This window comes from Heliangelus exortis, chromosome 10, assembly GCF_036169615.1.
Source record: "Heliangelus exortis chromosome 10, bHelExo1.hap1, whole genome shotgun sequence".
In the NCBI taxonomy this organism is placed as follows: Eukaryota; Metazoa; Chordata; class Aves; order Apodiformes; family Trochilidae; genus Heliangelus; species Heliangelus exortis.
The window spans coordinates 16013456-16030743 of NC_092431.1; the positions used below are offsets into that span (position 1 = coordinate 16013456).

The 17288-nt window shown below is 38.7% G+C and overlaps 1 protein-coding gene across 11 annotated transcripts in view; it reads left to right on the top strand.

Moving 5' to 3' along the window:
- The window catches only part of SLC10A7 (solute carrier family 10 member 7), a 140768-nt gene that overhangs the window by 80783 nt on the left and 42697 nt on the right, over positions 1 to 17288 (top strand). For 9 of the 11 annotated variants that reach the window (XR_011727780.1, XR_011727779.1, XR_011727777.1 and 6 more), the window contains one exon: positions 12292 to 12327. The exons of the other annotated variants lie outside the window; for them this stretch is intronic. Coding sequence is in view for 4 of the 9 variants with exons in the window: in XM_071753709.1 (XP_071609810.1) it covers positions 12292 to 12327 (36 nt within the window). In the remaining 5 variants the exon portion in view is untranslated. The remainder of the gene's footprint in view (positions 1 to 12291; positions 12328 to 17288) is intronic. 11 annotated transcript variants of the gene reach the window in all.

Sequence of the window (17288 nt, forward strand, 5' to 3'; positions counted from 1 at the left end):
ATGCCTCTGCCTGTTTTTTTACCTTTCTACAATTTACCTGCTCCCATACCCCTGGAGTGCCCTGACATTACAAGTTTTGTGACACATCATCTTTGTCAGAGGGCAGGCCAGCAAACACTCACCGGGGTGGACATGGGCTTTGGTGTGAGCTGCCATGCCCAGTCTCACACCAGTACCCTGCCTTTCAGTCTGCTGGGGTGATGTGGGCAATGCTGGGCAGCCCAGGAGCCTTCCTGGGTGTGTCCTTGCAAGGGCAAATGGTAGATGTGAGCCAGGCAGTATGGGCTTGTGGAGGTGAGTTTCAGGGAGGTGAATTTTCCTTGGACCTGCCAGCTCCAAATCAGTGTAGACAGAGCTCTTTTGATGTGACAATACTGTAGGTTTAAGCAGTTTCCTGCATGCTTCAAAGAAGTTGTCAGTTTCTTCAGCAGATGCAGGAGCACTGAAGGATGCTGTGCTGAGGGACAGGCTACACCATGGCCCAGTGGGTCAGCTGGGACTCCAGCAGTAGCAGGCAACTGAGCAAATGCACCATTCTTTTGTCTTGGATCTTGTGAGATCTCCATCTGTATCTAGTGAATAACATATAAAAAATTAACATCTTTGAAGCAGATGATTAAAAAATGGAGACATTACAAGATATCCCAAGACTTGGGTGGAATTGATAACAAGGACAGGGGGGTTTGGCCCATTCTACTGCACACGAACGAACCCCTGCATTTTCTTGTTGCATATGTGCAGATTGAGCACATTAAAATGTGTATTAAGCAGATTATCTATTCTGCAGGGATATCAGAAACTGCACCCAAGTCTCGTGCTTTTAACCCTGTGTTTGGACAGTACAGTAGATGAGGGGTGACTGAGCACTTGCAAAACCACAAAATCATGTCAGTTGCAGAAAAGAAGCAATTTTTGATTGTATGGAATTGATGAATAATATTGAGTCTAATCGTGCTGAAATATATTTGGAGTTAGAATTGAGAAACACCTTTTCTACTGTAAAATAATTTGCTAGTTCTTTAAACAGAAAAAAGTTTCCTTTGTAAGTAAATGATCTTAATTTAATCAGTCAATTTAAGCAATCATATTTCTATGGTTTGGGTTTCTTTCATGTTAGCATGCTAGACTGTGTACTTGTAATTTTTGAAGCATTTATTTTATTATCTTCCACAGAATGGTGGTTTATGGTCCTTTTTCCTTATTCTCAGGCATTAATAACATATTCAATTCATGAACATTCAGCGATTTATGCACAGTTCATTTCAGCTGAACACTGTAATATCCCATTCCAACCATTAAAAACAGTTATCACAAGATAACATTAGGTCAGAACAAAGAGTAGGCTATTTAAATAGTATTATTGATTGCTGCTTTGTGAAGATTTTCCTCAGTTGTGTTTAAACCCTGTGCCTTTATTTGTTACCAGCTCTCAAAAAAGCTGTCCTGGCAACACAATTTGAATAAAGATATCTTGCTTTTGGTGCCCAGTTGAACACACATGCTTAATAGTTTAATTTCTTACATGAATTAGCAAGTTTCAGGCTTTTGGAAGGAGAGGCTTCATTTTCAGTTACATCTTAGAATGTGAAGAATATTTACTCATCTACTGCAGAAGTTGGTGCAGAACTTAATTTTTTTAAATTAATTAGTTTAAATGCATTACTTATTCTGGAATTTATGCTGATATAAAGAGCAAGAAAGATGTGGGTTTACAGCTGGTTTTTCAGTTCAGTTTGTGTGTGTCCTGTAGATGTTTTGTAGTCTGCCACCCACCCTCCCCGGAGGGTGGATTGGTAGTACACCAGCTGGTGTGTTCTGCTTGTAGAATGTGAGATGATCACTGCTGTAAGATTACAGTCCTAATGTCTGTAGAAATGTGTTTTGGGAACACTGAAAAGAAAGAATGAATATAAGAACCACCTCTTTTTTAAACATTGTCTAACTCATTAGAATATGCATTTTTAAAAAAATGCTGTCCCTATAATTGATTGCCTGTGTATCTATTTGCATTCAGTAAGTTTCTTCTTTAAGAACTGTTTTATTTGAGATTGAACTTGCTGGAACCCAAGGAAAACAAACCCATTTTTTCCCTCCCTTTATTTAAACCATGCTATTTGGCTCCTCTTGGGCATGTGTTCCTTATCTTAAAACCAAAACACCCTCTTCTTCCTGTGCTCAGAATCAACATTATTGTTGAACACCCAGGCCTGGGAGAATACTGGTTGCATTAGAAGCAAATAATTTCTCATTCTGAATGATAGAAGAAACTGTCAATTAGTATGAAAAGAGCTAATCATGTTACCCCTTTCTAATACCCCTTTGTTTTGTCAGGCCCCGTGTTTGCAAAAGAAGACGCAATCAAATGGCAAACCTGTGTTTTTGCTCCTTTTCAAAAATCCCTGACAAGCCCATGACACAGGCTACTGCTGTAGCTGTACATTTCTATTCATTATTGATGACTTGGGGCCAGGCAGGCAGCACAGAACACAGGCAATACAGATTATCATATTGGGGGCTGGGTCTGGGGGGTCGTGGACGCGCCTGCGCACAGACACCACACGAGTGTCTGCATCTTGGTTGGGTTTGGCCTTTGAAATAGTTCTGAGAGGAAATGTTATCTGGGAATAATAGTGGAAACAAGATTGAATGAGCTTTGTGATGCATCTCAGTAAAACAATTCAGGGTGCTTAGGCCGAAGGAAAAAAGGAATGTATGAGTGAGTGCACTTCTACTGATTATTAATAGCTTAACTTTCCAGGAGACTTGGAAAGGATCTAAAAGGGCCCAGAGCATCATCTACCCTGGGGGATTTGGAGGGCATTTCTCCTCTTGCAGAGTGTAATTAGCACCTTGGCTGATGAGACATTTCCTGACAAAACCAGTGTAAGCTGTTGAATTTATCTGTAACAATGATTACAGACAGTCTGCTCTTGGCTTGATTTTGGGGAGGATGATAATAATTTCATAGAGACTCACAGTTTGGGTGAGCATGAGAATTATGGCAGCACTTCAGTGATACATTTGAAGTGGTATTTCTGAGTAGCAGGTCACCAAGACACCTGTGCAATGCTAAGAAAGTTTTTTTACTTCTACTGATTCATAATAAACCCTTTTAGGTTTTTATTGGTACAACACTCCTGTGCAAGTTTGTTTGGGTCTTTTTAATTTCATACTGCAAAGCAGGCTTGTGTACAGTGTTTTATACTTGCACTGTTTGAGGTGCTTGTCTTGGAGGAGGGAGATAAGAGTTTATTTAAATATAGAGTTTGTTTATAAAAAAATAGTGTGTTTTGGTTCATATAATGGTGGTGTATTCAACAGAAATTGTTCTACGTAATGATTTTTCACTTACAAGGAAAGCTATAGAAATAAATCAGTTAAATCAATTTTGTTAACTGCTTATGACTGCTTGTTTCTTAAGAATTTGTCATAACTTTTCTCTTAGGTTTCTGGATTTTTTTACCTTATGCTTCTGTTTTCTTTCACATTACTGATTATCACAGCAGGAAAAGTTAATTTGCAGTTTAGTTAATTCAAAGCTTACTGTGTTAAAACAATTTCTTTAATACTCACTGAAATAGAGTACCAGAGGGCGATGAGGTCCAGCTCACAAAGTAGGACAGAAAGGTTGCAGGGACCTCGTTCTGTTTTGGACCTCTGACTTGGGACATCACTGTTTCAGTTCCATTTTACAGGTAAAGCAGAGCACAGAACCTGCTTTCTCTTGTTTTGGGAAGGAAACTATCCCAAAAGCAGTGTGGGTGTATTGTTGGTGTATTCCTGCCATTTCTGCCGTTCTGGTTTCTCTTGTTGTGACTCAGGACTCTTTAGCGTGCTTCAAAATACGGGATCAACTCTACGGCTCATTTAATGCTGCAACTTCTGTTTTGGAAGGAGGTTCTTGTTCCTGGAAGGTCCCACAGCACCATCTAGTGTGACATCCCTCCCGTATTCCCACATTCGCTGTCGCAGAGGCTCCGGGGCTGGCAGGTTTTGCTAGTAAGGTTTTCTTAGTAATTGAAATGAGAATTTGCTGCTTATGGGCACAGATCCAAATAAAGGACAAATTTACGTCCTTTGTAACTTCTGCAAGAAAGCAAAGTTAAAAATTAAAAACGCCTTTGCTTCTGAAATCTGTGCATGGCACTGTGTTCCTGTTCTCTGCGTGCAAAACAAAGGATAAATTGTGGTGCATCCTTACCAGTGCACTGACACACCTTGCATGTAACATACACCCCAAAGCATGTAACTTTAGTGTATTATATCCTTACTGTACATTAAACTCATTATTGAGAAAGGGCCATGCCCACACCTACAGACACCCTGATCCTACAAGCTGTGACTTCTCTCCTCAGTCGCACTGAGGCCATGCTGGATGGTGTGGGAACCTGCACTGTAGGGATTATAGGGTTGTGTCAAAAGGATTTTTGCAAAGATGAGAGGGTTGCTTTGAAAAATGCATAGGTGTGGATGGTTGAGAAGTTTTTTCTCCCTGTTATGCCTCCTCTAGGGAGGGGCCCACCTAATGGCAGTGTATAAATTCAGTTCCTGGGCTGACATACAGAATTACAGTGATAGTTTTCTGCTGACAGTGCATGAGAAATAAATTTGAATAGGAACAGACAATGACTTAACAAGCTGGAATTAGGAAAAGTATTGTGCGTGAGGAAGTTTTAAAGGATTCTTAGTGAGGTGGGAGATGAAGGAGAGGAAGAAAGTTTTAAGGCCAGGAATGAGGGTGAGGAAAAGCAACTGAAAAGCAAGTGGGAAGCAGCTGGTGCTCCTGCATGGCAGCATCATTGCTATGAAGAAGTTAACAAGACTGCCCAATGTGGCGCCCAATAGAGAGGGGGAAAAAAAAAAAAAAAAGTTGCAGGAGGGTGTTACAAGTTTGAGTGGGTAATATTGGTTGATCTGATTCCAGATACATGAGCAAAAGTACACGAAAGTTTCCCTTGGTCATGCACAGTGTTGTGTTCCTGCTGCAAGAGCAGGAGGTTGCAGCACTTCAGAAGTACATCCACAAGTGGCTTCCCCAGCAACACCCACCTCCTTACTGGAGGGGCTATTCCACAGCTCCCATTGAACAGAATTTCATGTAGTTACTGTGAAATACTGCAGATATAGGTTATGAGGTTTCAGGATGTTTAATGGAATCGCTCACTTCCAACTCAGACCCCAAGAGGTTTTTGTAGTTCCTTTAAAATGTCCACGATACTCTGTGTGTCCTGAACTATTCTGTTGCTGTGTTAAGAAGAAAAATTTCTAATGTGTTGAAGATGCCCTCTGCTGGGAAGCCAGGCAAACTAGGTTTTTATGGAGTTTTACCTTTCTGAAGTACTCTTTACATATCTTGGCTTAACTCTCAGTCTGATAGTGAAACATCAGCTCTCCACCCTACTGAAAAAAATGCAATTACCATTTGTTTTTATTCTTTACACTCACTCTGTAACAAGTGTAGCAGTGTGTTCAGAGGGCTTTATTTCTAAGTTTCCAGGTTCTGTTTTGTTGAAAGAGCTGCATTCTAGCTGCTTGTTTCCCTTTTAATTCTGTTTTTATTTCATACTTGCATAAAATATCTGTGATGGGAACCTCTGCAGTTAATAATTATTAGTAAATACTGGGAACACTTAATTTAAATTTTCCTTCCCACAGTAGAGGCCACTAGGTTGACACAGCAGAACAGAAGTGGTACAATGTCAGGAACAATTCACAGAGTACTATGCATAAGCTTGTAGTTAATATGAAATGTAGTTTACTGTGGCCCTGCTGATGGAGCAAAAGCCATTTTGACATAGTGCTTCTAATTTTAAAGTTTTGTTATTGAGTCCTAATATTGGTCTAATTGGATGAGTTGCAGCTATTGCTGTGGTACTATTTATAATTAGTTGAATTACAGTTATATAGAATTGTATTTTCTGTTTTCTATTGAAGTTTATTGCCTTGGTGTTTTATGGTGTTTAAGGATTTAACAAAATGTCAGATTTTCCTACTATGTATTAGGAACTGGATAGGTATATTTAGCATCCTAAAAAACATTGATTCATAAGCCTTTGTTCTTCCCAGCATTCAGATCACTCGTGATATAAAGCAGGACAGTAAAGATCTAAATTATGTATTTTATTTTGGCATCCTACAGTTGTATAAACCTTCTCAGAACCAGCAGTGTCTTTGAAGCAGGTAACAGAAAAGGGATGTATGGTAGGAGAATTTTAAAGGCCTGTGTTTTGCACCTGAAATGTTTTTGAAAATAAACTGGATAACAAAAAGTCATTATTTGGCATCAGGAGCTTCTGTGATGTCCACAAGGGAATGACCCAGAGCCAATGAAGTTCTATCTGGGGACAACAACAAAAGTACAAGCACACCAGCAGGTGCAGTTCTAACTTGACCTGAGACAGCAAGAGATAAAAAGAAATATTTGTCCTTTAAATGGGCATGAAGTTTGAAGTGGGGAAAAACATATGTTTTACTGTGTAAACCTTCTAGTTCATCTAATTAAAAAAAAGTTTCAAAATGAACACCAGAATTTGGAGAGCCCTGCTGACACAAATATCAAAGATGTCTAGAGAACCTAGAAAAAATTTCTCATATGGGCTCCTCCATCTACATGATCCAAATACAAATACACTGAAATGTTTCCTAGATAATTTGCATTACAGAGTTGAAATCATTAAAATCATTTAGTACTCAGTAACTGAGATGGCAAAATTCACAGTTGCCTATGCAACCCTGTTACCAGGCCATTTCTGTTATGACCCCTCTTCATTCAGGATGTACCAGTGGTTTCACAAGGATGTGTCAGCCTGATTTTTAGGTATTTTTGCTCTTCTGGTTTGGAAACAAATAAATATATTTAATGTATGTGGTTTTATCTGGTTTTGTGGTATCTGTCAAGAGGTTCTGTGTAGTTCCAAACAAGTGGGGGCAGCTGGAAAAAGGGAGAAGAGTAGGTAAGTCATTTCTGAGAATTTTGGCTGGTTATCCAGGTATGTGATAGCCCTGTTTCAGCAATGGGAGTCATACTTTATATGATGTCTAAAACTAAGATTACTGCAAAACAGTTTAGCACCGGACTCTACTTTAAATTAATTTATTAAAAATTATGCATAATGTGGTATTGCAGGTAATAAGAAGTGTTTTACACAGGTGCCATGTCAGGATGTGGAACTGCAGAGCTGTGGACAGTCTGAGGGGTGAGGGTAGGGAAAGTCTTGCACTCTTTTTGAATAGACTGAGAGTTGTCTTTGAGTGCTTTCATGGTCTTTACAATCTCTATTATGTTCTTGAAAACACTGAGCAAAAAGCTTTTTGACCTCTCTGAGAGCCTACCTTTTGCTTTGTGATGGTACCAGATTTTTTAAGAGCATGTGTTTATCTGCATTCTCTCTGGTACTGTCTGTTGCCCACAAGCACACCTAAATCAGACCTAAAGGAACTTTCCTAAAGGTGGGCTTCTCTTTTTGAAATGTAGAACATCATAAAGTCATCTAAAAATTTGTCAAAAATGAAAACAAAGGAAAGTTATTTTAAAAAAACAACCAACAAACAAACAACGAACACACTTCCAAGCACAAAAGCAAGGAAACAAAACACATAAGAAATAGAAAGACCAGATGTTTCATGGTAATGTCTGTCTGTCAGGCTGCAATCAGAAAAACTGCCCAGATTTGGAGGGGTTTTTGGTTACTCTTTCTTTCTGAAAAGTGTCAGTGATTCATGAAATAAAACCACGTGAAAAATATTGCTATACACAAATGAAGATTGATTTTCACTTCTCATTCCTGCTTGTCTTCTGATGAAATTATTACCAGTTCATAGCCATTTTTATCACACCTTACCATATCAGTGGTAATGGAAATGCTGCCCTGTTAACTTTTTCCTAACCTTTATTCAGTTAATAATGTAACACTGCTTACACCTTTGCTCCTTTTGTGTCCTTCTCTGATGAAGCATTGAAGAACATCTGTAGCTTTAAGCACAATAGTGGATTTCATATAATACATGTTTGTTCAGAACCTTGATTACAAAACCCCTTTTGTTTTTAATTTTTCTTTCTAGCCCTATTTCTAAAGACAAATCAGATGTGACTTTGGTTAAGGTGTTTTTCTTTTTCATTAGTGATCACCACATGCATGTCATACTGATGACCTGTAAGAATGAAGAAAAATTGCATGGGAAATTGTGGGTAAAGGAAACGAAGAAAAGTTCTGATGTATTTCATGCCTCATTACAATAATCCTTACTCATCTTCTACCATGTGTCCCTCTGGATATGTGCCCACCTTCCTCTTACTATTTGCATAATTTCTTGCTTAGTGATTTGCTGTCATAGTTTGAAATCCATTGTGTTACTTCCCATTGCTGCCCAGTTTGGCCAATTCTATATATCCCTTTGGAGAATAAACACCTTTTAGTAGCTACTCTACAACAATGCTGCATGGGATGAAACATACAGAAAACCTCTTAACATCTTTATCTATACAAGGCAAATAACAAATAGATCTCCCAAATACATCCTTAATGTGTGCACAATACCTGTGTGCACAACCTTGCACACACAAACCTGCATTTAAAGTCTTCTAATTAAGATGTTTCACAATCCTTACTATAAAAAGAAAATTGTTTGCAGGTATGTGAATATTCAGACTCCTATGTTGTATCAGTGTCTCAGGTCAGGCTGAGATTTTTTTTCTTCCTTTTCCACCTAAAATCATTGAAATATATTCAGTCAGTCTTTCACATCAGAGGTGTAAATGGATTTCTTGAAAGTTTTTCTGCTGATAGCAAACGGCAATCACTTTACAACTTTGACTCCATTGTGGGCAGCAGTCAGAAAGCTTAACACTCCACCCGAATTTTGAAGATGCTAAAACTGTGTAATGACCTTGCATTCTCAAGGGCAGATGCTCAGCTTCTGCTGGAAGTGCTAATCTACAATCTGTTTATCTCCATATACTATGTATTTGACAGCACTTGCCTGAAAAACAAAGCAGGGAAAAGCATAGTTAAATTTAGTCACTTTTTATTCTCTGGTAGTGCTAGTGTCCAGTGGATTTAGAAGCAATAGTCTTTATTTTAATTTTACCTTCCTTGGCAATCTTAGAAAGCAGCCACACTGCCAGTGTTAGAAGATACTTGTCTGCAAAGCCTCTGCTGCTGGTGTGTGAGATGGACTGTGTAGAGGAGCTCTTTTCTTCCACCTTTTCTGTATTCAGATTGAATCAGATTTTGGTTTTACCCTCAAAACCTAAATACTTACCTATTTTTTTATCAGTAGTTTTTAGTCTCAATGTGATCTGTGCATTATTCTTTAGTGAGTAGGAGTTGAGATGCATGGCAGGATGGTTGTGAGCATGTTTCTAATGAGTTAATGTGTTGAAGCAAGGAAAGGAATATGTAGATACACTTTAGTCATGTAACCCTCCTTCAAATCTGGAACAGAAACCTGAAGGGAAGGGCTTTTGCACCTAAAAGTACATCAGTGCTTTCAAGTAACATATAAATGGGATTTATGTGCCTAAAGTTTGATCACCAACTCCATGAGTCAGTCTGGTAACAGGTTCTCTCCCCTAAACCATCACAGGAAACCATCACAGTCACCACACCACTGGTGCCTGAAGGAAACCCCTTGGTTTTAATGTAATCCCTGTGTTTTTTCAAGCCAGTGCTCCTTATCAAAATAAAACATTAACATCAAATTACTCTGATTCAGCAACAGCATCTAGTTTTTAATATGAACTTGTCTGCTCTGTCAGGTAATTGTTCAGCTCCCCAGGGAATCGCATGTGTTGCAAAAGGAAGAATTCAACCTTGTAAACCTTTATATTGTAAGGCAACAGGAAAAGTCCTTCTTATTATTAAAATCACCAGGTTTAATGGCAAAATCTTGTCAAGAACTGCCAGAATTGACCTTATGAATGCTAGATTTTCAACAAGCCCAGTCAGGAATCTGCTTATGATGTGTGCAAGGATTCTCTTCCTCTCTGCTAGCAGAATTATGAAGTGCTGCTCTCACAGAAGCAGGATTTCCTTTTGTGGTGTATGCTTTGAATTACCAGTGCTGGTTGTTCATTGTGTTATCACCAAACTTATAAAGCCAATAGTTACAGGCCCCATCCTAAAGAGGAAGGACACCATCTTTATTTACCAAGATAAAGGGTAAAGTTGGGCTGGTGGTTTTTTTTTTTTTCACTATTGCATTAGTTTTGGAATGTAGAAAAGCTCTGTTAAATATACTGAGGCATAAAGAGTGTAAGAAATTACTAATGGTGCTGAATCAATGAGTTCCTTCAGATTTAGAGGAGAGCTGGCTGTACTCCCCTGCTGGCAGCATGATGCTTCTCCCTGTGCTCACTTGGAGCACTGGATACCTCTGGCTTATCATCTCTCACTCCATCCATGCTCCTCTTTGCTCATGAAAAGGTCTGAAGGTGAAACCCTGCTGTTGTGGTGTTCTACCATCCCCAAGCTACAGGATGCTTAGGGAAGGCTCAAACACTTCGTAATATTTGAGCTGTGCAGTGTGGTTGTCAGTGGGGAAAGGGGAAGAAGGGGAAAGTCTGGCTTCTTACTTGTAGATCATAAAAGTTTGGTCATTCTGATAAATGAGGTGTATCTGCACTATCAAGATCTTACTGTCAGTCCTGCATTCTGAGCATCGTAAATGCTCCTGTACACAAGTGTCAGTTCATCTCTTGGTGCTTCCTCCCCTCCTCAACTTGTTTCTTCCTCTATGGCTGGTACACTTGAATACCTATATTTCTTAATAACTGTTATCTGCATTTTGCTCTAGGTCTCCCTGTAAATAGTGAGTGACTCCCTAAAGCAATTCTTATTGCTTCTAGTTCTTATCTTTCTAGGCTTTTATGATCTCAGCTGTGACATTTGCACAAAGATAAATGATTATGGATAGCTAGGCTGTGGGGCAGTCAGATATGGCATATATTATTTATTTCAAAATATATTTTTAAATTCTGCAGAGCCTTCAAGTTGTACAGCTTAAATGTTGCCTCCTTGATCCTTGTCTGCTACCATTTGTGGTGCTTACTTGTTGCATTTTGTTTTAGGGGCAGAATAGGAACTCCCTGTGCCTTATGGGCTTTCTGGATTCATAGCTTTTTGTAGACTCAGAAAGCAAATACAAAACTAGTCATACAATGTTTTTCTTTATATTAGCTTCCAAAAGATTGAAGTAAAGCTGTGTTGCTTAAGGCTAACTGAAAAGCTGGGAACAACTGTGCTCTTTTCCTTTTTTTTTTTTTTTTTTTTTTTTTTTTTAAATATTGTTCACTTGGACCTGAAAACAAACAGAAAACAAGCATCCTTTTAGATGAGTGTGAACAAGTTTTGGACTTTTGTCCTTTAAACAATAAACTTGGTGAATAGCTGAAAGGCTGGTTATTCTTGAGACATATCTGGATGAAGAACAATCTTGTCTTAGAGAAGTTCTGATCTAGCTTTGTGAATTAGCATGCACTAAGTGATAGAATCACTTTACTGAGCAATAATAAAATATTGAAGTCAGATGGAAGGATGGTGGGGAATTGCTATTTGCAACTATGGAACTGATGTGTGTCATGTTAACTCCCAGCCCAAACAACTCATTTTAAGATTTGCTCTCATGAAACTTAAAATCCTCTGTTTTGTCCAAGCATCATCTTTAAACCTGTTCCTTGTCAATGAGGACAACAAATATTTTTGCTCGTGTCTGCCTGGGGGATGTGCAAAGCTGAGGGGGTCCTGTGTGATTAGATTAGATGAAAGGCTTGCCTTCTACCAGTGAAATGCAAAGTCTAATCAAGTGAGATGAGTTTTGAGATCTCAGCTGATTTCCTTGGGGAATATCAGTTTGCATTACACAGGCACAACACCCAACTCATCACAGTTCATGCAGCTTTTGCTCAGAAGAGTATCTGGGACTGGGTAGCATGGGACTTGATCACAACTCTCCCTCTAGGGAGGAGCAGCTTGGTGAAGTTAAGATACAGCACAGTGAGGGGAGAGCTTTAAAAGGTCTTTTTTAATAAATTACCTTTACTTCTCCACGTCAGATCATTTAAAATCAGAGGGGCTCAGGTGCAAATGGGCAAAGCTAGGAAAAAAAAAATGTTCATTTGTTCTAACTACAGTATAAAATGATTGAGGTACAGGTATTGAAGAACTTACACTGGTTATTTCAGGTTACTTAATTCTTACAATGCCACTTAATGTTTGTGTGTTTCCATGCACTTAGGTACAAGGAAATAAAGACTATTCTGCTTCCCTAACAGACTTTCTTTGTTTCTTCCAGGGCATTGTTATAACTCCACTTCTGCTTCTGCTTTTTGTAAGTATCCTGATCTTAAAGTGTCTTTTTACTTTTTACACTGATTGGGCAGTATAGTTAAGATATACATTTGGGTGATTTGACAGCATTTAAAATATGAGGATGATTATTCTGGTTAGTATTTGAAATAAGCTTTCTCTCAGATGTCATCAAAGTGTGCTACAATCAATGCAAACACTACCTGTGCTTCATTTTAAGAGGACCAAAACCTGTTGTTCTTTCAGAATTCCAGAACCATATGCTATTAGTCAGGCTGGGTAAAATACAAACACCTGCCAAGTAGGGTGATAGCTCAGCTAGGAGATCTCTTGAAGAGCTGGACAAGATTGTACTGATCCAAAATGGATGACAGGGACAATTGGGAAAAACATAAACAGAACCTTGGACAACTAAACCCACGGCTAGTTTGGGGGTAGAGATGAGTGAAACAGCAGCAGCAGCACAAAATTACCAGAGCCTCTGTGTATCACTTAAATGCTGCTTCATCACTGTTAGTTCAAGATTTCTTTTTCAGTCATTAAGTTTACAGTCAGGGTTCCTTACAGCTCATGGCAGAAGCAAAAGGAGAGCAGAGAGTTTTATCTTCATGTCCTGTAGATGTATGGGTATTAATCAGTGTAAAATGAAGCAGCTTTAACAGTAGTGGTGCTTTAGTAAGTCCCTTGTCAGGAAGTTTTGGTGCTTGAGGATTTGCTGGCACAAATAGTGTGGTGCAAGTTAGTGAGGACTTTGTGGCTTTGTGAAGAGCAGGGAAATAGGCTGAAGCACTTCAGGGATTTCAGGAGAGGTATAGATTGTCTTTTATATTTATCTTACTGATTGCTTTGTGTGGAAGCCAGCACCCTGGGAAGGGGGGTAAGTGTGAAGTTAATCTTGAAGCCATTTGAGAGTGGCTTGCAAGTGCCATGCTGTTTATAGTAGGGATGCTTAAGCAGCATATGTACTGTATACAGATATAGCAGTGTGTAGTAAACTGAGATAAATAGTACTGAGACTGACTGCAACATTATAAACTCCTGCTTCAGTAAAACTGTGTGGGAAGATTTTTATTTTACAGTAACAAATTGTAATTCATCTGATGTAGCTGTGTTTACACGAGAACTGCTTTGACTTTATATATATCAGTACACACCAGCAAAGCTTCTGTGATTTACCTGAGACCACAGGCTTACTGTAGGTTGAAAAACGTAAATGTTCTAAGAAAAATGGCTATTTATTCATACACTGAATACACTGATTCCAGACAATCTGCATCTCTGTTTTCCTGCCATCTTCCCTCCCGTATGGAATGTGTTTCTTCATCCAGAACCTTTTGCCTCTCTTTCTGACTGAAACTTCATCTCTTTTTACTTTTGCTTACTGGCAACTTCAACATTGCTATACCTCGCTGAGTTTTGGTGCTCTCCACAGCCAAAAGTGGTATTTTCTATAGAAATTGAAATGTTAAATAATGATTGGGATGCATTTTCAAGTAAGGGAAGTAATTTGGTGATTTTATGGACAAATAATAAAATATTCTGTTCCATAAATTGCAGTTTCTGCTGTTATTTCTCAAAAGAGGTGATAAATCTTTATATCTGCAAAAACAAGAGGGCAAAACATGCCTCTGTTCTTCCTACCAGCCCTGGAGACACTTGCATGAGAAGTATGTAAAATGCACATCAATTGTGTGGTTTATAATATGAATCAGGGTTGTTCTGGAGGAAAACACACACATGGATTATTATTTCATTCATGTGGTAAGCAAACTGGTTTGGGGAGGGGAGGAGTTACAAAAGCAGCAATTTTTTGTCAGCCCGGAACTTGAGGACTTCTCTTGGGACGTATAAAAACTTAAAACTCATTGAGCTCTTTGCTGAGGACTTAACACATCCAGACCAGCTGTTGTGGTCAGCCCAGCAGCACATCTTGCCAAGGTGAGCTCCCCCTTCTCTGAGGGTTCAGCTTCCCCAGTAGCAGGTATTTAGGATTTAGGATAGTGACCTAAATGTGCATGCCTTGCTGTGCTGTTCTTGTAACTTGGCAGTCTGTGGTTTGTCCAAACTGAGACGTTTTTTCTTGAGAACCTCTCTAATTTTCCTTTGAGCTTCCTTTATGTCTGTCCTGCTCAACATGGAGTGGATCCAAGTGCACAGTTCACACTCTTCTGTTCACTTCTTTACAGCCTCGTGCGTGATCATTTCATGGGTGCTCTGTTGTTACTGTGGAGTGAGAAACACTGACTAAGTAATTTCCTGGTTATCTTTTCTGGACCATTCCTTGGTTTAGTCATGAAACTTCACCTGGCTGCTTAGTTAACAAAATGTGGAATTGTCAAGTTTCAAGATAAAACTCACATTTACCTCAACAGCAGCTGAGCTGGGCTTCTGAATTCTACTCAGTGTCCTTTGAAGTCAAATCCTTCAGTTAATTTTAATTCCTGATTTTTGTACTCATGGCCATTAACTCTTCCACAGTTATTCAGCAGTATTCTTAATGCTATATATTAATAGGGATCCTATTTGTTAGTCTCACTCTATACAGTGCATAAAAAATCCCTTAGTGCTCCCAGAAATGAAGTACACTGTTGTCCACTAGCTTGTTTTAGTTATATAGCTTAACCCACAGTAGCAGTTATGTTTTAAATTTTTGCCCTATGTGTGCCAGAGAATATAACATTCTGGACTGCCTTCCCTCTTCATAGTTGCTTAGTAATGTAAATATAAATTGTCTAAACAGCACTGATAGACATGTTGAAGCTTATAATAAATAATACCTTTAATGCAAATAATTTATCATCTTAAGTGAATGGTGTTGAACATAAGATTGTCATTTACATTTCTCAGAAGTGTGTTTCTACTCCATAATTTCTGCTGTGAAACTTTTGCTGTAAAGCTTACTCAAAAAAAGATTTCAAGAGGTTCTGATTGATCTAACAAAATCTTAAATACTGCATATAGTTACCAGACTGTATCCTGGTGGGGATTTAATAGGATTCTTTATTCTATTAAAGAATAGTTGCCTTCACAGATACCTCTGATTCGGATTTTCCCTAATAAGAAGCTATTGAACCTGGCTTCCAGATGTGTCAATCTGCAATATCATCCTCATGTTTAGCCTTAGTATTAACAGTTAATATGTTGTATTCCCAGCTAAGCTGTTATAAATGTGCAATGTCCCATGAACTGTATGTAACTGATCAGAGTTCATATATGTGGTGAACAGGAATATTTAGAAAAAGCACTCTAAGCTCAGCTTCAAGTTAGCACAAGCTTGAACTGTTACATTTCTTTGCATCACTGCAGTGTTTCATTAATGATGACTGGGGGGGGGGCTGTGTACCAAAGCATTTGGAGAAGGATGCTCTCTCCCTTCCCCTTGTCAGCTCATACACTTAGCTGAAGCCAGAGGTAACAGCTGTAACACATACATTTACTTGAAAACAGGGGAATAAGTTTTATTTTTTCAATGGCATTTAGGGAAAGAAAACCAAACCACTAACTAGAAATTGAAAGACTAAATTTTGTATGTGGAAATAGCTGTATTGCTATCAATAAACAGTGAGTATGAAGAGGTTAAGCAATGCCTGAGGATGTCAGTCAGTCAGGTCTGACTGTCCCTCATGACTTACCATGCCACTTGTTTTCTGTGTTATTTCCTTTAATAATTGTGATAACATTTTATGATATGTAATAACAGTTTATGATTTGAATTCTTAAGTGTGCTGCATATGGGCACACTTACATTACTAAAAGGCACTTAAACAAAGCTGTCATCATCCTATGAAGGTAACAGTGCTGTGATCTTGAGATGTCAGCACCTTTTTATGATTTCTCCTGTGAAAGGCACAATTTCAGTATCCCTGCACTCTGCAGCAGTTGTACCTGTATCCTTTATAACTTTTGTCATGAAACACAGGGATATGTTTCAATATAGCTTTATTTCCATGAGGGATTTCCTATGGCTTTGTATTGCACAGGATGGAGGCCAGGCTGCTGCCTCAGCAAGGTCGTGTCTCTTGGATTTGCCCTGGAATCAGAGTGAGCAAAGATATTGTCCTACAATATATGAGGATGGTGCTGAGTGACCTTTCCATGTGAACCCAGCTCTGTTCCTTTCCAGCCACACTGGGATAGAGGGATAGAGTTGCCTTCTTGGTCCTTAGAGTCGCTTAAGCCTATGGACTGGCAGTCCTACCAAGTCACAAAAGTTTAAGGTTTTGTTGATTGTATTTGGTATCAAAATGCAAGAAATCTGCCATCTGCACACCTGTTGGAGCACCTGTGATGCTGAGATTTTTATGGCACAGTATCCCAAGTCAGTCACCTTTCTCTATTACCCTTGCTTTTGAGACTCAATGTCTGATGGATGTGGTCTCTTCAGTTGGAAGCACAGTCAGCTATCAAAGTTACAAAAGTCAAGGTGTGTGAATTTGTGCATTTTTATTGAAAGCCATCAAAGAAAATGCTAGAGATAAGTGTTTTACATTTTTATGTACTTCACTTTCTTCAGAAGCCTGCCTGCAGACCAGTTAACATGGGTTGTTAAAGACAATGCAAAATTCATTTGCATTTTTAAAAATACAGTTGGCAAAAACCTCCATGTAGCTGTCACACAATCCTCCCATGTTTTCTGTTTTACCAAAGAAGATTGCTATGACATTTGTGTCAAAATGGAATCTTCCTAAGGCTTTTATCATTCAGTGATGTTTTCTTCTGGAGTACCCTCTCAAAAGGGGTTTTTTTTGTGTGAATTTTGTGTTAGATATTCTTATGGTGTCATTGTAGTGGTACTTCCATAAGCACTGGAAATTAACATTGCTGAATGGATTCAGTAGACAAGTGAAGGAAATTCTGTGTGAGTATCACAGACAAAACTGAAATAAAATGACTGCTGAATAAGGACATGAGTGTAGCTAAAAGTTTGATTGAAAAAATGAAGTTAAAAACTTTTCCCTGTAATCACAGTCCTTAAATTAAGAT